This window comes from Vombatus ursinus, unplaced genomic scaffold (genome assembly GCF_900497805.2).
Source record: "Vombatus ursinus unplaced genomic scaffold, bare-nosed wombat genome assembly UNPS02014818.1, whole genome shotgun sequence".
Lineage (NCBI taxonomy): Eukaryota > Metazoa > Chordata > Mammalia > Diprotodontia > Vombatidae > Vombatus > Vombatus ursinus.
The window spans coordinates 47,088,247-47,105,998 of record NW_020954596.1 but is presented as its reverse complement, the minus strand read 5'-3'; the positions used below and the strand labels follow the sequence as shown (position 1 = coordinate 47,105,998).

General features: G+C 38.0%; 1 protein-coding gene across 6 annotated transcripts in view; it reads right to left on the bottom strand.

The window, feature by feature from the left end:
- TBC1D1 (TBC1 domain family member 1) overlaps nucleotides 1–17,752 on the bottom strand; it is a 296,435-nt gene that overhangs the window by 131,510 nt on the left and 147,173 nt on the right. For 4 of the 6 annotated variants that reach the window (XM_027836200.1, XM_027836195.1, XM_027836196.1 and 1 more), the window contains 3 exons: nucleotides 10,762–10,890; nucleotides 5,046–5,132; nucleotides 1,589–1,869 (listed from right to left, as the gene is read on the bottom strand). In XM_027836200.1, coding sequence (XP_027692001.1) covers nucleotides 1,589–1,869; nucleotides 5,046–5,132; nucleotides 10,762–10,890 — 497 coding nt within the window. The remainder of the gene's footprint in view (nucleotides 1–1,588; nucleotides 1,870–5,045; nucleotides 5,133–10,761; nucleotides 10,891–17,752) is intronic. The other 2 variants (XM_027836197.1, XM_027836198.1) reach the window with 2 other exon arrangements.

Here is a 17,752-nt window from a genome sequence, read left to right as displayed (position 1 = left end):
GTGGTTCTGTTCGTACCAGTTACATTCATCAATGACTCACTGATGGATTCACACTGCTTTATAAGGCAAGGAAGATTTGGGGGGCAGGGAGGGGAGTAACTGGACTTTGAAGAGACTTCTCTCAAAATGATTATCCTGGGACACTGGCATTACTGGGGCCAAAGTACCAGACAAGGACCTCAGAAGGACAGGGAAAATTGCCACAACATTTCCTTCCTTTCTCACCTTTATAACAAAGATATCTTTTCTGCTCCCTAGGGACTTACTAGCAGAGAAAAAATAAACCTAGCTTGAGAGAATAGTAAAATTTTAGACATACAAGGAACCTTAAGAGATTACCCAGCTGTGTAGCAGACAACTTCCTCCACTCCTCCATAATGAAGGCAGAGAAGACAGAGAGGACAGGATTTGGATTTGGAATCAAAAGACCCGGGTTCAAATCCAGAATCTGCAACTTACTACTTGTATGGCAATTTCAGCTCGCTGGGCTTCAGATTCCTTAGATGCAAAATGAGGGGGCTGGATAAGAAAAAGGGTCCCCTGAGGTTCTAAATCTATGATCCTTTCATTTACATCTCCCAGTGTAAAGATGGGAAAGATGGGAAAGGCCCAGAGGGTCACATCACTTGTCCAACGTTTCATTGCTTGTTTAGTGGCAAAACCTAGACAGACCTTCCCACTTCCACTGCAATGCTCCTTTCCAGTCTATCAGGGGGCCTACGACCTTGGATTGTTTGATTGTGCCTGCCTCTCATACTGTTTTTCATGCACAGCATAAAGGATCCATCTCCCTGACTAATGAGGCATGAAAACACAATTACCTAATTTATTTTGTGGGGCCAACAGGTATGTACTAAGGCATGCTAAGTCTCTTGATCTCTCAGGGGAACAAGAAGCATAAAATCATAAAACTAATGGGTATTTCCTAACTTTCATTCTTTTTCCTCTCTCCTGCCTAAGTGACCCCTCACAATTTATATTTTTAACAGTAGAAGGATGAAGTGCATCAACTGAGACAAAAAAAGTATTACAACTTTAAAATAAAAACTTTCATTCTACTATCTCGATTTTCTTTGCCTTTGACATAAAAAAATGCACTGCATCAATTAATATAGCTTGGTCTTTCAAGGTATTCTTAAATTCTAGTCCTTCTAGTGTTAACAACGATAAATGATGGGCAAATATTGAGTACTGCTTTGTAACATTTTACCTGCGAGAAACAGAGAAGGTTAGTCCATTATTCACAAGATCCTAGCTGCATAGCTGCAGAAGATTTCTGAGGCCCCCTAGTCTAACACCCTCATTTTGCAGATGAAGAAACTGAAGGCCAGGCAAGTTAAGGAACTTAGCCAAGGTCATATGATTAGTAAATGTCAGAAGAAGAATTTGAACCTAGGTTCTCCTACTACAGAGCCAGTTCTCTATCCACCATGCTGTTTTGGGGCTTTATTTGTTTTTCTATTTGTCTTTTCATGTTAGCCCAGATTCCTTTATCACTCAATTAACATACCTGCAAATCCACATACCTGATCCACAGATATGCCCCAGCTATTTATAAAATAACATTATGCTTTTAAATGAATCTTACTTTCGCTCATGAGGAGTCTCTGTGCTCACTGAGTGATACCTCATAAGTTTCCTTTGTGGAACACTCGGTGATGCCTCTGGAGGCTCTGGGGACTTGTGACATTCGAGAGGATAATGACTCAAAGTGTTTGCTCGCCTTCTGAACTCCTGTCGAGGCGACAGCTGAGCAGGGTCTTCAGTCAAGTGGCTCTCTGAGTCACTGGAGAGGTCAACTGAGGATCCCAGGTGCCTGAAAGAACCTTCTGGGAGGGGTGGAGTCTCTCTTTCACACACAGATGGCTCCTGGCAGGAAAGCATCAGCAAAATGAAAGAAAGCACCCAATGAGAAATGATTATATGACATATCGACTCTAATCCAGTAAGAATTCATCAAAGTCTTTGCATGGTTAAACATCTCTACCCTTTATAATAAAAGAGGCAGAAGCACAGGGTGATGGATGGAGAGCTGTCCTCAGGAGTCAAGGAGACCTAGGCGGCAAATCCTACATCTGGGCTGGAATGAACACCCCATCCTGTCTGTGGGATTCGGGGCCCATCCTTTAACTCCTCAGTGACCCTCATTTACTTGTAAATGGAAGAATAGCTTCTAGTCAGAGTGGGGGAGGGAGTTTTTTCTACCTGGGAACTTCTCAGACTGATAAAATCACAGGTCTAGATGAAATGGAAAAATGAAAACTCTTGATAATACCAAATAAGACTTCCCACACACAACCCCCCTCCCCCCCCAAAAAAAGAAGGGCATATATGGCAGTATCTTAGGTATTAGAAATCTGTTTTACTGGGTATGAACTGTAGGTCTGAGGAAAATGTTCTATACACAAGTTTGAAGAAGGACTATGGTGCTATATAGCTACATTGCATAAAACTGCAGGCTCCTGACTTCATAAATAAACTGCATCTTTGATTATGACATAGTGGAAGTTATTTTATGAAGAAATTCCATTGTTTAAACCAACTATCAAGCCATGTCCCCAATACCTATGTCATCTGCTAGACCACAAGTGTCAAATACTCGAGTTTAACTTTAACCAAATTAAAATGTAACTGGAAATATTTAACAAAATAAAGAAAAATACACTAGAATATAGATAACGTTAATGTGTGGTTTTCTAAGTCAATATGCAGATCCCAGATCTTTACATATGGTTTAGTGGTCCTCTTTTCTATTTAAATTTAACACTACTGCCCTAAAAGTTGAAATATTACAATGTTGTACCCATGCCTGGAGGTTCAAGTCAACTTAGTAAACATTTATTACATTTCCCCTTAAGAATATAACACTGGGCCAATATCTAAATTTAGAATAAAATTGTGAGAGCTTTTTACTATCTTGTATTCCTCATATCCTCCAATGGTGTTGGACACAGAGTAGGCACTCAAATTGAGGAGTGAGTGCTCCAGGCCCTTCCAATGATAACCTTGATAATATTTTATTATCCATGCCTTCAAAATTAAGGTTAAAAACAACCAAGACTCATTCAACCCAACCACATGAAAACTCACCCTGAAACCGCTGGAAAGGATGAACCAATCAGTACACCACACCAAGAAAGGAGTGGAGCAGTTTACTAGGAAATCCAATTTCCACTTAAGATTTAAGGAAATTATTTTTGTGCTATTTTGGAAAAGACTGAGTTTATCCTTGGAATAGAAAAGAAAATCTATACTTTCTGTCTTAGCATTCTCATATAAGGACACATGTAACTTCTGCTTTACTATGCTGCATTAGCTACCCTAGACACCTGTTATTCACACATCATTTATCCTTTAAAGCATTTTATGAATATACTATCAGAATACCCTATGCTTCAGAGAAATTTTTAATTTAAAATAATTTTTAAAATGTTATAGCTAATATCATAAGCACCATAGTTTTTAAACATTTATACAGCACTTTAAGATTTGCTTAAATACTTGTAAATACACTTTGAATGCATAATTATATTTGAGATAGGGGCTTATATTATTCCCCATTTTACAAATGAGGAAACAGGTTTAGGGAGAGAGGTCAAGGGACTTGCTCCAAGTGTCAGAGGCAGAGTCCAAAACCCCCCCTCAAAAAAATCACCAAATTCATCTAATTACTTACTATTTAATTGCAAAAAAAAAAATGTATTAATCAAAACAGAATAACTAGAGCCCAAATGATTCTTCTCACAAAAACCTCATTTTCCAAATCAAAAAAGTAACTGAGAAGGCCAGGTTCTTTGCAGCTAGTGACTTCCAGGTGACCTGTTTTTAAAGGGCTTACTTCCATAAAAGAGTCCTTACTATCTTTCCAGCTGTGTATAAATCTTCCAGCATGCAAAGCAGAAAAGATAAAAAGAAAATAGGAAGAAACAGGCACACAAAAGAGGGCTTGTAGGGAAAAAAAAAATTCTCTCTTAGAATAGCTAAAAGATGTGAGCTTTGCACATACTCCCAAATTCAGAGCTGGAAAGAGAATGGAAGGGGGTTTCCTCTAGGGTTCACTGCATTCAATTGATTGCCATTAATCTAGGCTTCAAAAGACTTCAGCCCAGGAAATTGCCATCATCTCTATAGTCAGAAGGCATAAAATTAACCAGCCCAACTGGTATCCTGGGATGATCTCCAACCTTGGAGGAAATTTAATAGGCCCCTAGGGATAGTGCCCTCTGAGTACAGAAGAATTCTGCTGCACCTACAGCAAAAGCAGCATTGGTCTTTAGAAGCAAAAAATATTCAATTACCAATGCAAAAAGGGTGGGAGAAAATGCAGAATAATCAGTCACCAATTTAACTTTATAAGTGAAAAACATCAGACTATCCAAGTTACAAATACACTTATAGAACCTGGGAGGCGAGACAAACCAAGTGCCATGCATGGCCAGAGAAAGCAGTCTACAGGGTGCAAAAGCAGAGTTCCAAATATACTGGATACTATCACTGGCTTGTGATCACAATACTATTGGCAGCAGATGCCTTGAGCTAAACTGTGGCTTTGGCTTGATTTGTTATTTCTTTATTAATTATGATCATCCTAACATTCAGAATATTCAGTAGAACGAACTGCAGTCAAGCATTAATATGAATTCACACACCCTTTTTTGAGGCTTTACAGTTATTTCAAAGATAACAGAATCCCTCTGGTAGGAGGAATACATTGCTACCATCTGCTAGATTAGATCTGGATTATCTAAAACTGTGATCTCATTTGTTTGCTTATTGAGGGCATACCCATCTGTTCTTAATGTTCAAGTTTCCATTTATGTAACAGAATCCTACAATAATTCTACCTGGTTAAGGATGCTTAAAGTGCAATACTTTTATATAAACACATACATACATACACATATACATGCATGTACATATGTCTGTGTGTGTCTGTACACACACAGAGTGAAATTCACAGCACAGTGTCTTGACTTAGGTTGAGGTACACAGTAAATATTTGTTAATTAGCTTTAAATGTGTCACACCACATGAAATTTGCTTACTTTACTGGTGTTACTTAATGTACTCGACATAGAGCTGTCCAAATCCACACCCCCAGAATGTTCTGGCAACCCTCTGGCTTTACTGCCCTACAAGAAGAAAAACAATGAAATTATGATCTGTTAAGTTTTTCTAAAAAAAAGAACCTTTCAAAATCACTTTAATTCCGTTTAAAATGCACATGAACAATGCAAGCCAATTAACATAATGAGAGTAATCATAAGAACACATGCTTTTTTGATCCTCACAACAACCCTGTGAGGTAGGTACTATATTATTATCTCCATTTTACAAATGAGAAAACTGAGGTACAGGGAGGGTAAGTTAATTTCCCAGGGTCACACACAGCTTATGAGTACTAGCAGGATTCAAACCCAGATCTTTACAAATCAAAGTCTAGCACTCTATCCATCATGCCACCTAGCTGCCTTTCCCACCAGAAAATACTCAGCAGAGAAATGAACTCCATGAGTCAGGAAGAGAGTGCTAAAAGCAAGTTACAAAACTTTCCACTGAAATACTGTCTTCTTTGCATCACAAATCTTAAGAACTGATCAAAAGATAGTCTAAGATATTTTACCCCTTGAGAAGTTCCCTAAGGACTTCCAGCCCTTCCAACTCTGGTTCTGGATATCATGAAGAAGATGCTGCAAAATTCCCAAGAGAATGCTACAAAATAAAGTTGGTTATAAATTCACTTTATTTTTAAGAAACAAGCACTGTATGTACTTTTCTTATGCACTTAACGCATTGTACTTTGGATTACGGCTATATATCTGATCTCCTGCCCCTCAAGAGGACCACAGCTATCTCATTCATCTTGGCATTTCCCCTCTGTGCAGAGCACAGGCAGGGCCTTTTCCCACAGTCCATATTCAAAGCATGGCTGTTGAACTGAACTCAAAGGTTGTGCCACAGAATCAAAAAGAAAAAAAAAATGGGTGCTACAATTCCAAAACATGTTTGCTTGAAACCACTTTGTTTATTTTTGATAAATGAGAGCATGCACTTGATTTAAAATGCGATTGGCTTACAATTTGGGTTTGGAGGGAGGTCAGGGTTTTTTTTTTTATTTCCAACAATGAAAAGTTGTTAATGTCAAGAATACTTCATTGAGTTGAATGATCTTTACTATCAACTCTCACATTGCTCCATAAGAACTACTTTTCTAAAATAGTTTTAACTTCAAATCCAAACACACATTATTGAAATGGGAAGTGGGGGGTGGAGAGAAGCAATTTCTTGAGAAGTTCATTTGTATACCGAGGAACTCTCCATCAGCCCAGCATGTTCCTCATAGATAAGCAATCCTCCCTTCATCTCTCATGATTCCCGTCTCATTCACTACAGCAAGGTCCCAAATGCACCCCTGCTTGACGGCCCAGTTCCCCCCCGCCCTTCTGTTATGCACACGCTCACTGCTGATGACCCAGCATCCTACTTTACAGAGAACACACAAGGGTTTCCAAATGGAGGCTCTCTAAATTCCCTCAGGAGAAAATTTGCGTTCTCGTTCGTTCTCTCTCTCTCACCCACACATATACATTTATATACTTACATGTGCATGTACACACATAATAAGAGTGATCCTAGCAATAGTTAACATTTATATATTGCTTTAAAGTTTTCAAAGTGTTTTACATATAACTATATAGACAGGTAAATAGTTACAGTTATTTATATGTTGTCTCCCCAAATAAAATGTGAGCTCCTTGAGTCCAGGGACCATGTTTTTACCTTGCTTGATATCCATTTATATTCCTGAACTACAGTCTTGCACCACCAATTACCTAATAGACATCTCCAACTGGCTGTCTCATAGGCATCTCAATGTGCCCCCCAAAAAATATGGTGGTGCCAATAACATAAATTGTGAAATCTGAAGGTGGGATAGGTTAGAAGGAAATGATAATTAATAGGTTTGGACATGCTGACTTTGGGATGCCTATATTTTCCCCCTAAACCTAGTGCTATTTCCCCTATTTCTGATGAGTTACTCTCCCAGGGTCACACACAGCTAGTAAGTATTGGCAAAATTCAAACACAGATCTTTGTGAATCAAAGTAAGAGAAATAATTATTAATAACCTAATATGCTAATGGGGGAGGGGGGAGAGCCAGGTTTTTTTCCCCCCTCTCTATTTCCCCCACTTTAAAGATAAGGTCAGGGCAGCCTCTGAAGGACAGGGCTGATGATGGGATTGGGTTAACATTCTCCTCAATCATGGGCAGACCTCACCCAACTGGGAAAGCTTAATTCTAATTAAAGGGTAAAGACCATCTTATCTAGGTGGTGTTCTAGGTGGAAGAGAAATCCTTTTGTATACATTACTGGAGGCAGAATGATGTGGTCAGAGTCATGTTCCCACAGCCCCTCATTGGAGTAAGCCCACCTCTCATTGTAATATTCATTCTCTCATTAATGGTTAACCAATCAGAGTTGACTTCCTCCTGTCAGAACCACCCACTCTCTCTTCAGCAGCCTCCATGATTGGTCTCTGGTTTACAAAAGAAAACCACTGACCTCAATTTATTAATTACTGGCCAGCCATAATTAATAAACTGATTATTAATTACCCAGAAACTATGTCTCTCAGACTTTTCATTCATCACAGAAGTCTAGCATGCTATCCATCATGCCACCAAGAAGATCAGTCAAGAGAAGAGGGCTAAGAGCAAATTATAAAAGCTTCCACTGAAATACTGTCTTCTTTGCATCACAAATCTTAAGAACTGATTGAAAAGTAGTCTAAGATATTTTATCCACTGGGAGGCTCTCTAAGGATTCCTAGTCCTTCCAATTCTGCTTTATTTCCACCTTTCTTCCAATTATTCACATTCACTGCCTTGGAGTCATCATACTACACTCTTGACTATCCTTTACCCCTATCATTTAGCCAGGGAATTTCCAAGTCCAGTCAATTCTTTGTCCACATCATTCACATCCATCCTCTCTCTACTCACCCCAACATCTTTCAGGCTCTTATCACTGCTCATCTGTATTGCCACCATAGGCTACTCCAAGGTCCCCACTTCTCCAGCCTTTCCCTTTCTTTTATTTGTCCTCTACAAAGCTGACAAATTGATTTCCTTAAAGACAGGTCTGACCACACCACTCTCCCCACTCAAGAAAGCTCCATTAGTTACCTATTGTCTCTAGGTTAAAACACAAACTTTTCTTTGGGGCATTTAAAGGATTATTCTCCCCCATGTTGTACTCTACATTCCAACTAAACTCCCATTTCAGAGGAGAAGATGCCCCATACCTATTCTAGATCCCATCCCCTACCACCTCCTACAAGACTTTACTCCTTCAATTCTCTCTTTCATACAAGCTTTCTTCTCCAATGGTAGCACCTCCCATCTGTCTACAAACACTCTCAGGTCTCCCCAAAACAAAAAATAGTAACACCCAAGCCTCTCCTTGATCCATCTACTCCTGAAGCCATCCTACCCTTCCACCCCATTCCTGCCTTTCACTGTCACTCATAACCATTAACCTATTACAGGCTCTCACAAATACCTGCTCAATAACTGCATTAGCCTCTTAAACTCTGCGAAGCGGTAGACTACCCTCACTTCCAGCAAAGGCCAGGGGACCACTGCCAAGTTTGTGGTGGAAGGGCTTCATGTTCAGCTACCACCTGGATCAGAATGGTCCATGAGATCTCTTCCTCCTGACATTCTGGGATTCCTTCTGCCTTCCCATTGCCATCCAGGCTCCAGGCTCCCCTGACAGACTACTCTTCTTAAAATACAGATCTAATCATGTCATTCTTCTGCTCAAAATCCTTCGATGCCTCACCTAAAGCCTGCCAAACAAAACTCAAAATCCTTATTCTGACACTGAAGGACTTCTGCCATCTGGCATCCTGCCTTTCTTTTATTTATTTTTATTCTTGCCTTTCTAGCCTTAGGTCACACTACACCTCTCCATTCCTGGCACAGCCAGACTGAACCACGAGCAGGTCCCTGCGCATGCCCCTTGCTCCCTGTCTTCGTGCCCCACTGTTTACTCTGTTTGAAATGCCTTTCCTCCCTCCACCAAACTTTCCTTTTGCCCAGATGAAATTCTACCAATCCTTTAAAACCCGAGTCCAATACCACCTCCTCTACGGACCCTTCCCAACTATTCAATAATCATCCTTCATTCCTTGGCTCTTAAAATATTTGGTTTGTCCCTCTCTTTGAGAATTCACTGTGGCTGAAAAATTCATCCCCTCCTACAGCTAAATCAGGTAATATACCCTTCTTGACTCACCAGTCCTACACCTGAAGCCTTTCCAGCTTGAATAGGACCTTCCAGGGTTCATTGTTGAGGCCTGAGGCACTGGAAGCCAACTTAATTGGACAAAGAATACATACTGAAAATCATTTGTTTAAGCATATGCATAATGACTTTTTAAATATTGGAGGTCTGTCTTTGAAAGAAATTGTTATATAGAGGAAGACTGTGGTAATTTCAAGAAATGAATTTTGAGGGATCTTTCTATAAATCTCACTTGTAGGAAAAACCAATGAACTCTGAGCCACAGGACCTGAGTGCAAATTTCAGTTCTGGTGATTATAATACTATATGACCTTATGCAAGTCACTCAAACTATCTAGCCCTCAATTTGTCTGTAAAATGAGAAAGTTGGACCAGATGACCTTCAAGATCCCCCACAGCACTGTATCCTATGATTCAATGATTACAACAGGGTGACAACAAAGTAAAGTGAGCAGAACCAGGAGAACAATTTCTATAATAACAACATTATAAAAATAATTTTGAGAGTTAAGAACTGGGATCAATGGTCAAGCATGATTCTAGAATGATGAAACTATTAGACAGGTAACAAATTCATGATGTAAGCAAGACAAGAGACATTATCAGATACAACTGGTGTGGAAATCTGTTTTGCTTGCCTATATATTTTTATTGCAAGGGTTTTCTTTTTCTTTTTTCGAGGGCGGGGGGGAAGGAGAGTAGGGTGGCACCACAGAATGAGGAAAGGATAGAGACAGAGTAAAAGAAAAAAAAAAGAGAGAAAAGATGGCCACTAATGCTTTTTTTTTTAAATTCAGAGAAGAAAATAAGAAACAACAAAGAAATACAGATAAGCAGGACAGCTTTGAAAGCTAAAGGTTGAATTTATGTACTTGAAAAGTGACTGTACATATGAGAGATCTGAAGTATAACATATAATCTTTTCCTGTTCTATTTTGCATATTGACTCATTTTATTTGATGTTTATTAAGTTCAGAATAAAAATAAATGAAAGAAAACAACAGGAAAAATTCACAACTCCCTGAAGTAATACATCAGAAGTGCTTTACACTAAATCCTAAAAAATTTACAGATCTGGAACATATAATGGTACCCACCAATTACTAATTCTTTTTATTTTCAAAATCATTTTCATTTGTATTATAGAGACTAGAACTCGGGGCTTACAAGTTGTCACACAATGCTCACTGTAAGAGTTGTCCAATTAATACCATTTTTTGTTTTGAGACAAAAATGTTTCCCATTGGGACACACTAGAAAAAAAAATGGTGGGAAGGAAAATAAATTTTTTTCTAAGAATCAGAAAAAAGTGAATACTATTAAACACAAAGTAGTTTTATGCTTCTTTATTATGATGAATCAGATTAAATAAAAGCATAACTATCCTTTTTATTCACCCCCCTAAAAAGCTGTTTTATTCAAAAATTAAGTTGAAATTAATATACTTACCCGGGATAATATACTTTCTAGAGACTCTGTCAATGATCTCTTTGCTTTACTTTTCAGCATATCAAGCCTAAACCGAGTGGCACTGGTTGGTAATTCATTTCGAATAGTCTCTGCTGAAATCTGTGATGCCTACATATGGCGGGAAACAAGTAAATTAAAGATTAATTTGTGTGTGCGTACATTTGAGCAATATTTTAAAAACCTCCAGGGTAGATCTTTTTTTGATGAAATTAGATCCTCTAAAGCAAAGAAGGAGAATATTCATTTTTCACTGTGCTTAATTTATGTTTCTCAGAAAATAATTTCTCCTTTGAAAGTTCTTACGGATATTCATTCCATTAGGGTTAAGATAAAGAATGCTAGATAAGATTAGATTAGCTTTTTTAATTAGATTTTTAAAGGGAAGTGATAATTTACTCTCAAGCCCTAATAAGAAACACTGATTTTGCTACCTACTGACACCTCATTCTCAACTTTTCTTCTTTTTCCCAAAATGTTTTTTCTTTCCTAGTTTTTAAAGTATTTGTTAGTTTCACTGAATGTAATTTAATATTCCTTAGCCATTAGTCAAGTAGTTAAATATTTTAGATTTCTCTAAGAAAAAAACTTTTAACTTTAGAGTTTGGTATTTTTTTTTTAAATTTGTGCCCTAACGTGATTTTTCCTACCCACACTTTTAAGACTTACATCCCTAAAATAAGTAGACCTTCTCTACTAGTGTAAAAATAAGCTTGATCATTTTTTTATTAAGCCTTAATCACCAAATGGGCACTGCCTCAGTCAAACCGAGACCTGTTAAAGACCTTAGCTTGAAAAGGCCAAGATCCTCCAGTCCATCCAGGGCCATCTCTAGTTGTCCTGATCCATATCTGGCCACTGGACCTAGATGGTTCTCCTCTCTGGGAGGAAAAAGTGAGGCTGGTGATTTTGTACAGCCCTCCCTCACTTAAATCCAAATCCCTTGCATGTCTTAGCATCACCTCCCTGACATCAAGATCTTCTTCAGCAGCAGCGAAAACAAGCTGAATATGGGCCTAGAGGTCCTGGTTTTGAATCACAGCTCTCCTATTTACTTACTATCTGTATGATCTTGGGCAAGTCACTTAACTTTAAGCTTTCTCATCTGTAAATAAAGAAGACTGAGCTAGATAAGTTCGATGGTCCCTTCCCAGGCCTAAATCCAAGATTCTACTGTCAGAGAACGCATAATATGCATCCTTCTCAACAGATTCAAAAGCATTTAATTAAAAATGATAGCTTGGGCAGCTAGGGGGTACAGTGGATAGAGTTCCAGCCTTGGAGTCAGAAGGACCTGAGTTCAAATCCAGCCTCAGACACTTGTTAGCTGTGTGACCCTGAGCAAGTCACTTAATCCCAATTGCCTCACCAAAAAGCAAAGAGAGAGAGACAGAGAGAGCCCATAAAAGATTTTGCTGAACTTTTTTTCTTCTCCTCTTTGTTTGCTGAGGTTGTAAACCTGGGGTCTCTGATGATTTTTTTAAATATTTTGATAAATATATTTCAATATAATTTTTCCTGTTTTTTTTTTATTTTATGCATTTAAAAACATGATTCTAACGAGGGGTCCTAGGCTTTACCAGAATGCTAAAGGGGGGTCCATGACATAACAGAGTTTAAGAACCCCTGTTTTAAGGGATGGCTCTCACTGTAGGGGAAGGGGAGGGATATACAAAATGAAGTAAATGACGTAAAAAACAAATATATCAAAAATTTTCAAAAACAAAAAGATGCCTCTGTGTCTCTGTACCTCTTCTTTCTCTACAGTCTTTACTTTGATTATCTCATTCTCCCCCAAGCAAATTACTGCATCCATACAGACGACTTACAAACCTATCTTTTGTCCAGATTCTAGACTGAGATCTAGACTGATATCTCCAACTGTTTAGAACATAGCTACATAAAGATGCCCCACCAGCACTCCAAACCACTATTTGCCTTTCCTAAATACAATGAAAACTTCTCCTAACATGTCACAAACCCTGCTCTTGTCTTCCTCTCTAAACCCGCTCCTTCTTTGGGCCATTTACATAGTTTTTCGTGTGTTTAACCTTGTGATTATCTTTCCTTCTTTCTTCCCTCTCCCTCACCTCCCATATCCAGGCAATTACCAGGTCCTGTTAATTCCCTATCTACAGCATCTCCTCTGTCCTCTTTTCTCTATTCCCACTGCAACCATTCTATTCCATGTTCTCATGAGCACCCTCCTGGGCCAAGAAGAACGGGCTAAAGGTGGAGCCTACAGAGTCACACACTTAGGAGGGCAAGAAGAGTAAGACTGACCAGAAGGTGATTGAAAAGTAGTAGTCGGGCAGGGCAAGGAAAACAGAAAAGGGGAGTGTCACTGGGACCAAGGAAGAGAAAGAAAGATGTTCAATGTTTTTAAATTATGTAGAGGGATCAAAGACCATGAGGTTGGGGGGGGCGGGCCGCAATATCCCAGTGGTCTAAAATAACAACAAGGTCATTCAAACATAATCCCACAATCTCACAAAAGATCTACCCCGATTCACTCTGGAATACAGTGACACCAGGCTCCCCCTGCTGTTCCTGGAACAAGATGTTCCATCTCTCAACTGGGCATTTTCACTGGCCGTCCTTCCTGCCTCCAATGCTCTTCCCTCCTCATCTCCATCTCCTGGCTTCCCTCGCTTCCTTCAAATCCCAGGTAAAAACCAACCATCTACAAGAAGCCTTTCCCAATCCCCTTAGTTCTAGTGCATTCCCTCTGCTAATTATCCCTATTTATCCCATGTATAGTCTGTACCTATGTATTTGCAGGTTATCTCCCAACTAGACTGTGACCTCCTTGAGGGCAGGGACTGGTTTTTTGTTTTCTTTTCTCTTCTTTTCTTTGTATTCCCAGCACTAAGCACAGTATCTGATAGTAGGGTTTGATGGCACACAGTAAGCACCTGATAAATGTTTACTGGCTAACAAATATTATACAAATACATATATATGTGTATGTATCTCTCTTTTGGGCTTATTCTACAATATGCCTTATTCAACCTTCCTTTATTCTTTATTAGAACACAGGGCTATATCTTCCTTATTTTGCATTCTAACCTAACACACTGAATGCATGAGAGTTTTATAATTTTTTTTTTTTTTGTCCTGGACTCCTTTTGGCCATCTGATGAGGCCTACTGTAGTAATAATTAGTAATAGTAATAATAATAGTAATAGTAATAATAATAATAATAGTAATAGCAACAGTAGTAGTAGTAGTGGTAGTGGTAGTGGTAGTGGTAGTGGTAGTGGTAGTGGTAGTAGCAGTAGCAGCAGCAGCAGGGGCAGTAGCAGCAGCAATGGTAGTGGTGGTGGTGGTGGTGGTAGTAGTAGCAGCCAGCAGCAGCAGTAGCAGCAGCTAATAGCTAGCTTTTACACAGGACCCATTATGTAGCAGGCACTGTGCCAAGAACTTTATAAATATTGTCTCATTTAATCCTCACAACCAACCTGGGAGGTAGGTGCTATTATTCTTATTCCCCATTTTAAAGATGAAAAAACTGAGGCAAATAGAAGTTAAATGACTTGCCCAGGATAACATATCTAGTAAGTGTCTAAATATGAATTTGAATTCAGGGTTGCCTGGCCCTCTATCCATTGTGCCACTTAGCTGCTGTAAAAAATTTTAAAGCATAAAATAAAATATGTAGGAATAAAAAGGAAACCAATTATATTGAAATAGCAAAATATTTTTTAAAAATTCCAAGTTCAAGGCTTAAAATTCCTGCATTAGATACTTAATACATATTTGATACATTAATGAATGAACAAATCCTCTCAAAACATTTCCTCAGTTATCAAGTTAAATCCACTAAAAGAGCAAGAAATTTACACTTTTTGAAACAAACAGAACCAGGAAAACAGTGTACACAGTATCAGCAACATTGTGTGATGAGCAACTATGAATGACCTAGCTCTTCTCAGCAACACAATCATGGAAGACAAGTACAAAGGACTCATGAAGGAGAACACTATCCACATCCAGATAAAGAACCGATGGACTCTGAATGCAGATTGAAGCATACTTTTTTCACTTACTTTATTTTTTGTGGGGTTTTTTCCTTTTGATCTATTTCTTCTTTCACAAGTGTGACTAATATGGAAATACATTTTACATAATTACACACATATAACCCATATCAAATTGCCAAACATTTTAGGAAGAGGGGAGGGAAGGGGAAAAAAAAATCTGGAACTCAAAATCTTATAAAAATGAATGCTCAAAATTGTCTTGACATAAAATTGGGAAAAAAGAAAATACTATTAAAAAAAGAAATTTCCACTTTTGCTTATTTTTCTTACTTTACATATATATTTAATTTTAACAAGTACCTGTCTAGACTAGAGATGGAAGTGAGTAGAAGGAAACTACCCACAAACAGGCCTCATGGACAAGGCTTCATTTGATTCAATACCAATATGTACTTTCTTTACCCACTAAGCTGAGACAGTCTAATTGCTTTCAAATACATAATTAGAGTTTTCATAAAATAGCTGCAAAGAAGTTCAACTGATTCTTTAGCTATTTATGGGAAATACTGGCTGAAAGACAAAAAATGTAAAAAGAAGTAGGAGTTGATATAAAAGCTATACTCATTTCTTTTTTAGTCAGACAATAGGAGTCTCTGGGTCCCTAAGGAAATCTATTCCTCTAATTGCTTCAGGGGGTAAAAAAGGCAGCCTACTAGACCTAGTCCTGAGTCCCTAAAAAAAAAAAACAAATTTCACTTTAGCCAAAAAACCCTAACATACTTATCTTAATAAAAAGAAAAATCACACCAAAATGACACCAAAAACCAATTAAGAGACTATGAATTGAGGAAAATAGTACCCTTTCTAGGACACTAACATTCTGTCTTGTGTCTGTTATACTGTGTACTTCCTCCTCACTACCACAACACTCACTTAGATTATAAAGGGGAAAAGGTAATGGCAAATTAAAAGCAACACATCACGGCTCGTTGGAAGGAGGGGAAAGGGTAAAAACACCTATCTACTGAAAAATAATGTCAGAATACTCCTTGTACCCTACCACTACTATTAGACTCTCCTAAGTTTGTGCCTTAGCAACCTCTCCTCTGAGATTCAAACAGTACAAACTGATCACTCATTCCAAATTAAATCTACTGATCCTCAATGAACTCAGTGGTTGCTAAATCTCTCTTTCCACCCTACCTCCGGTCCTCCCATTAGGAGACTTGAACATGCAAGTTAATGTCCCTTAAAATACCCTAACTCTCCCGAATCTATTCAAATCCCATAACTACCTACCCCACTCTACTTTAGCTACTGTATACACAAGGATCGTACCCTTGATCTTGCCATCCATAAGGGTTCTACTTGATTTTCAAGAACTCCACAATTCCTTCATACAATTACAATCTTTTCTCATTCCATCCCTTCCTATGCCTTCCTTATTCCTTCTAAACCTACTCTTTTTCCTCACAATTATCTTCAATATCTCAATTCACCAGTACTTTTCTCAGGATTTCTCTCCTCCTCCTCTGACTATACTCTCCTGCCTCACCAATCTTGACCTCTTGGCCAATCAGTTCACCTCTATACTACCCTCTGCTCTCAGATTCCTTGTTCCCTAGCCTTTTCACCAACCACACCTTGCCAAGCCCCATTAAGAGACCATTGGTAACTTTGGCTATAAATTATTTCAGTTTCTTCATCAAAAAACTGCCTCTTCATATCCTTTGACCATTTATCAATTGGGGAATAACTCATATTCTTAGGAAGTTCATAAAGTTCTTTAAATATTTGAGATATCAGACCTTTGTCTTTGAAACCGTCTATAAAATTTTTCTTCAATTTTCTGCTTTCCTTCTGATCTTGACTACATTTATTTGTACAAAAACTTTTTAATTTAATCTAATCAAAATTATCCATTTTATACTTCACTCTGCTCTCTATCTCTTGTTTATTCATAAATTGTTCACCTATCCATAAGTCTGATAAGTAATATGTTCATGGTGTATAATATTTCCCTTTATATCTAGGTCATGTATCCATCTTGACCTTATCTTAGTAAATGGTGTAAGATACTGATCTTTGCCCAATTTCTACCATACTGCTTTCCAGTTTTCCCAACAATTTTTACCAAACAATGAATTCTTATCCCAAAAACTTAAGTCTTTACACTTGTCAAATACAAGGTTACCATAAATATATTTGCTGCTATAAATTGTATGTCTACTCTGTTCTATTGGCCTACCTCTCTATTTCTTAGCCAGTACCATATAATTTGATAATTATTGATAAACTATAAAGTTTAATATCTGATACTCCTAAACCTCCTTCCTTTACATTTTTTATTAGTTCCTCTGATATTCTTGACTTTTTGTTCTTCCAAATGAAATTTTGTCCTTATTTTTTCTAATTCAATAAATTTTTTTTTTTTGGTAATTTAATTGGGATGGCATTGAATATATAAAATTAGTTTAGGCAAAATAGTCATTTTTATTATATTGGCTCTGCCTATCCATGAACACTTAATATTTCTCCAATTACTTAAATATGGTTTTATTTATATAAAAAGTTTTTTATAATTTTGTTTACATAGTTCCTGGGTTTGTTTTGGTAACTTCTGAGACAGCAGTTTCATTTGAAAGGTCTCAAGTTAAAAGCCAGACTGCAGAGGATTTAGAAGAAAAGTGAAAGGAGTGGAAGTGGAGGAAATAAGTGTAGATAATTTTTGCAATGAGTTTAGCTGTGAAAGAGAAGACAGATACAGGATAATACCTAGTGGGCATGGTCTGCTCTCATGAGGGTTTTTTAGGGATGGGGAGATATGAATGTTTTGTAGATAGCAAGGAAGGACCCAGTAGATACAGAGCTTACAGGTTAGGGGACAGGGGGATGGTGGTGGGGGCAGTCTGCTAGAAAAGATGAGATGGACCAGGATCAGGGGTTCATGTAAAGTGATTGACCTTGGCTGGTTGCCCTATGAACAATG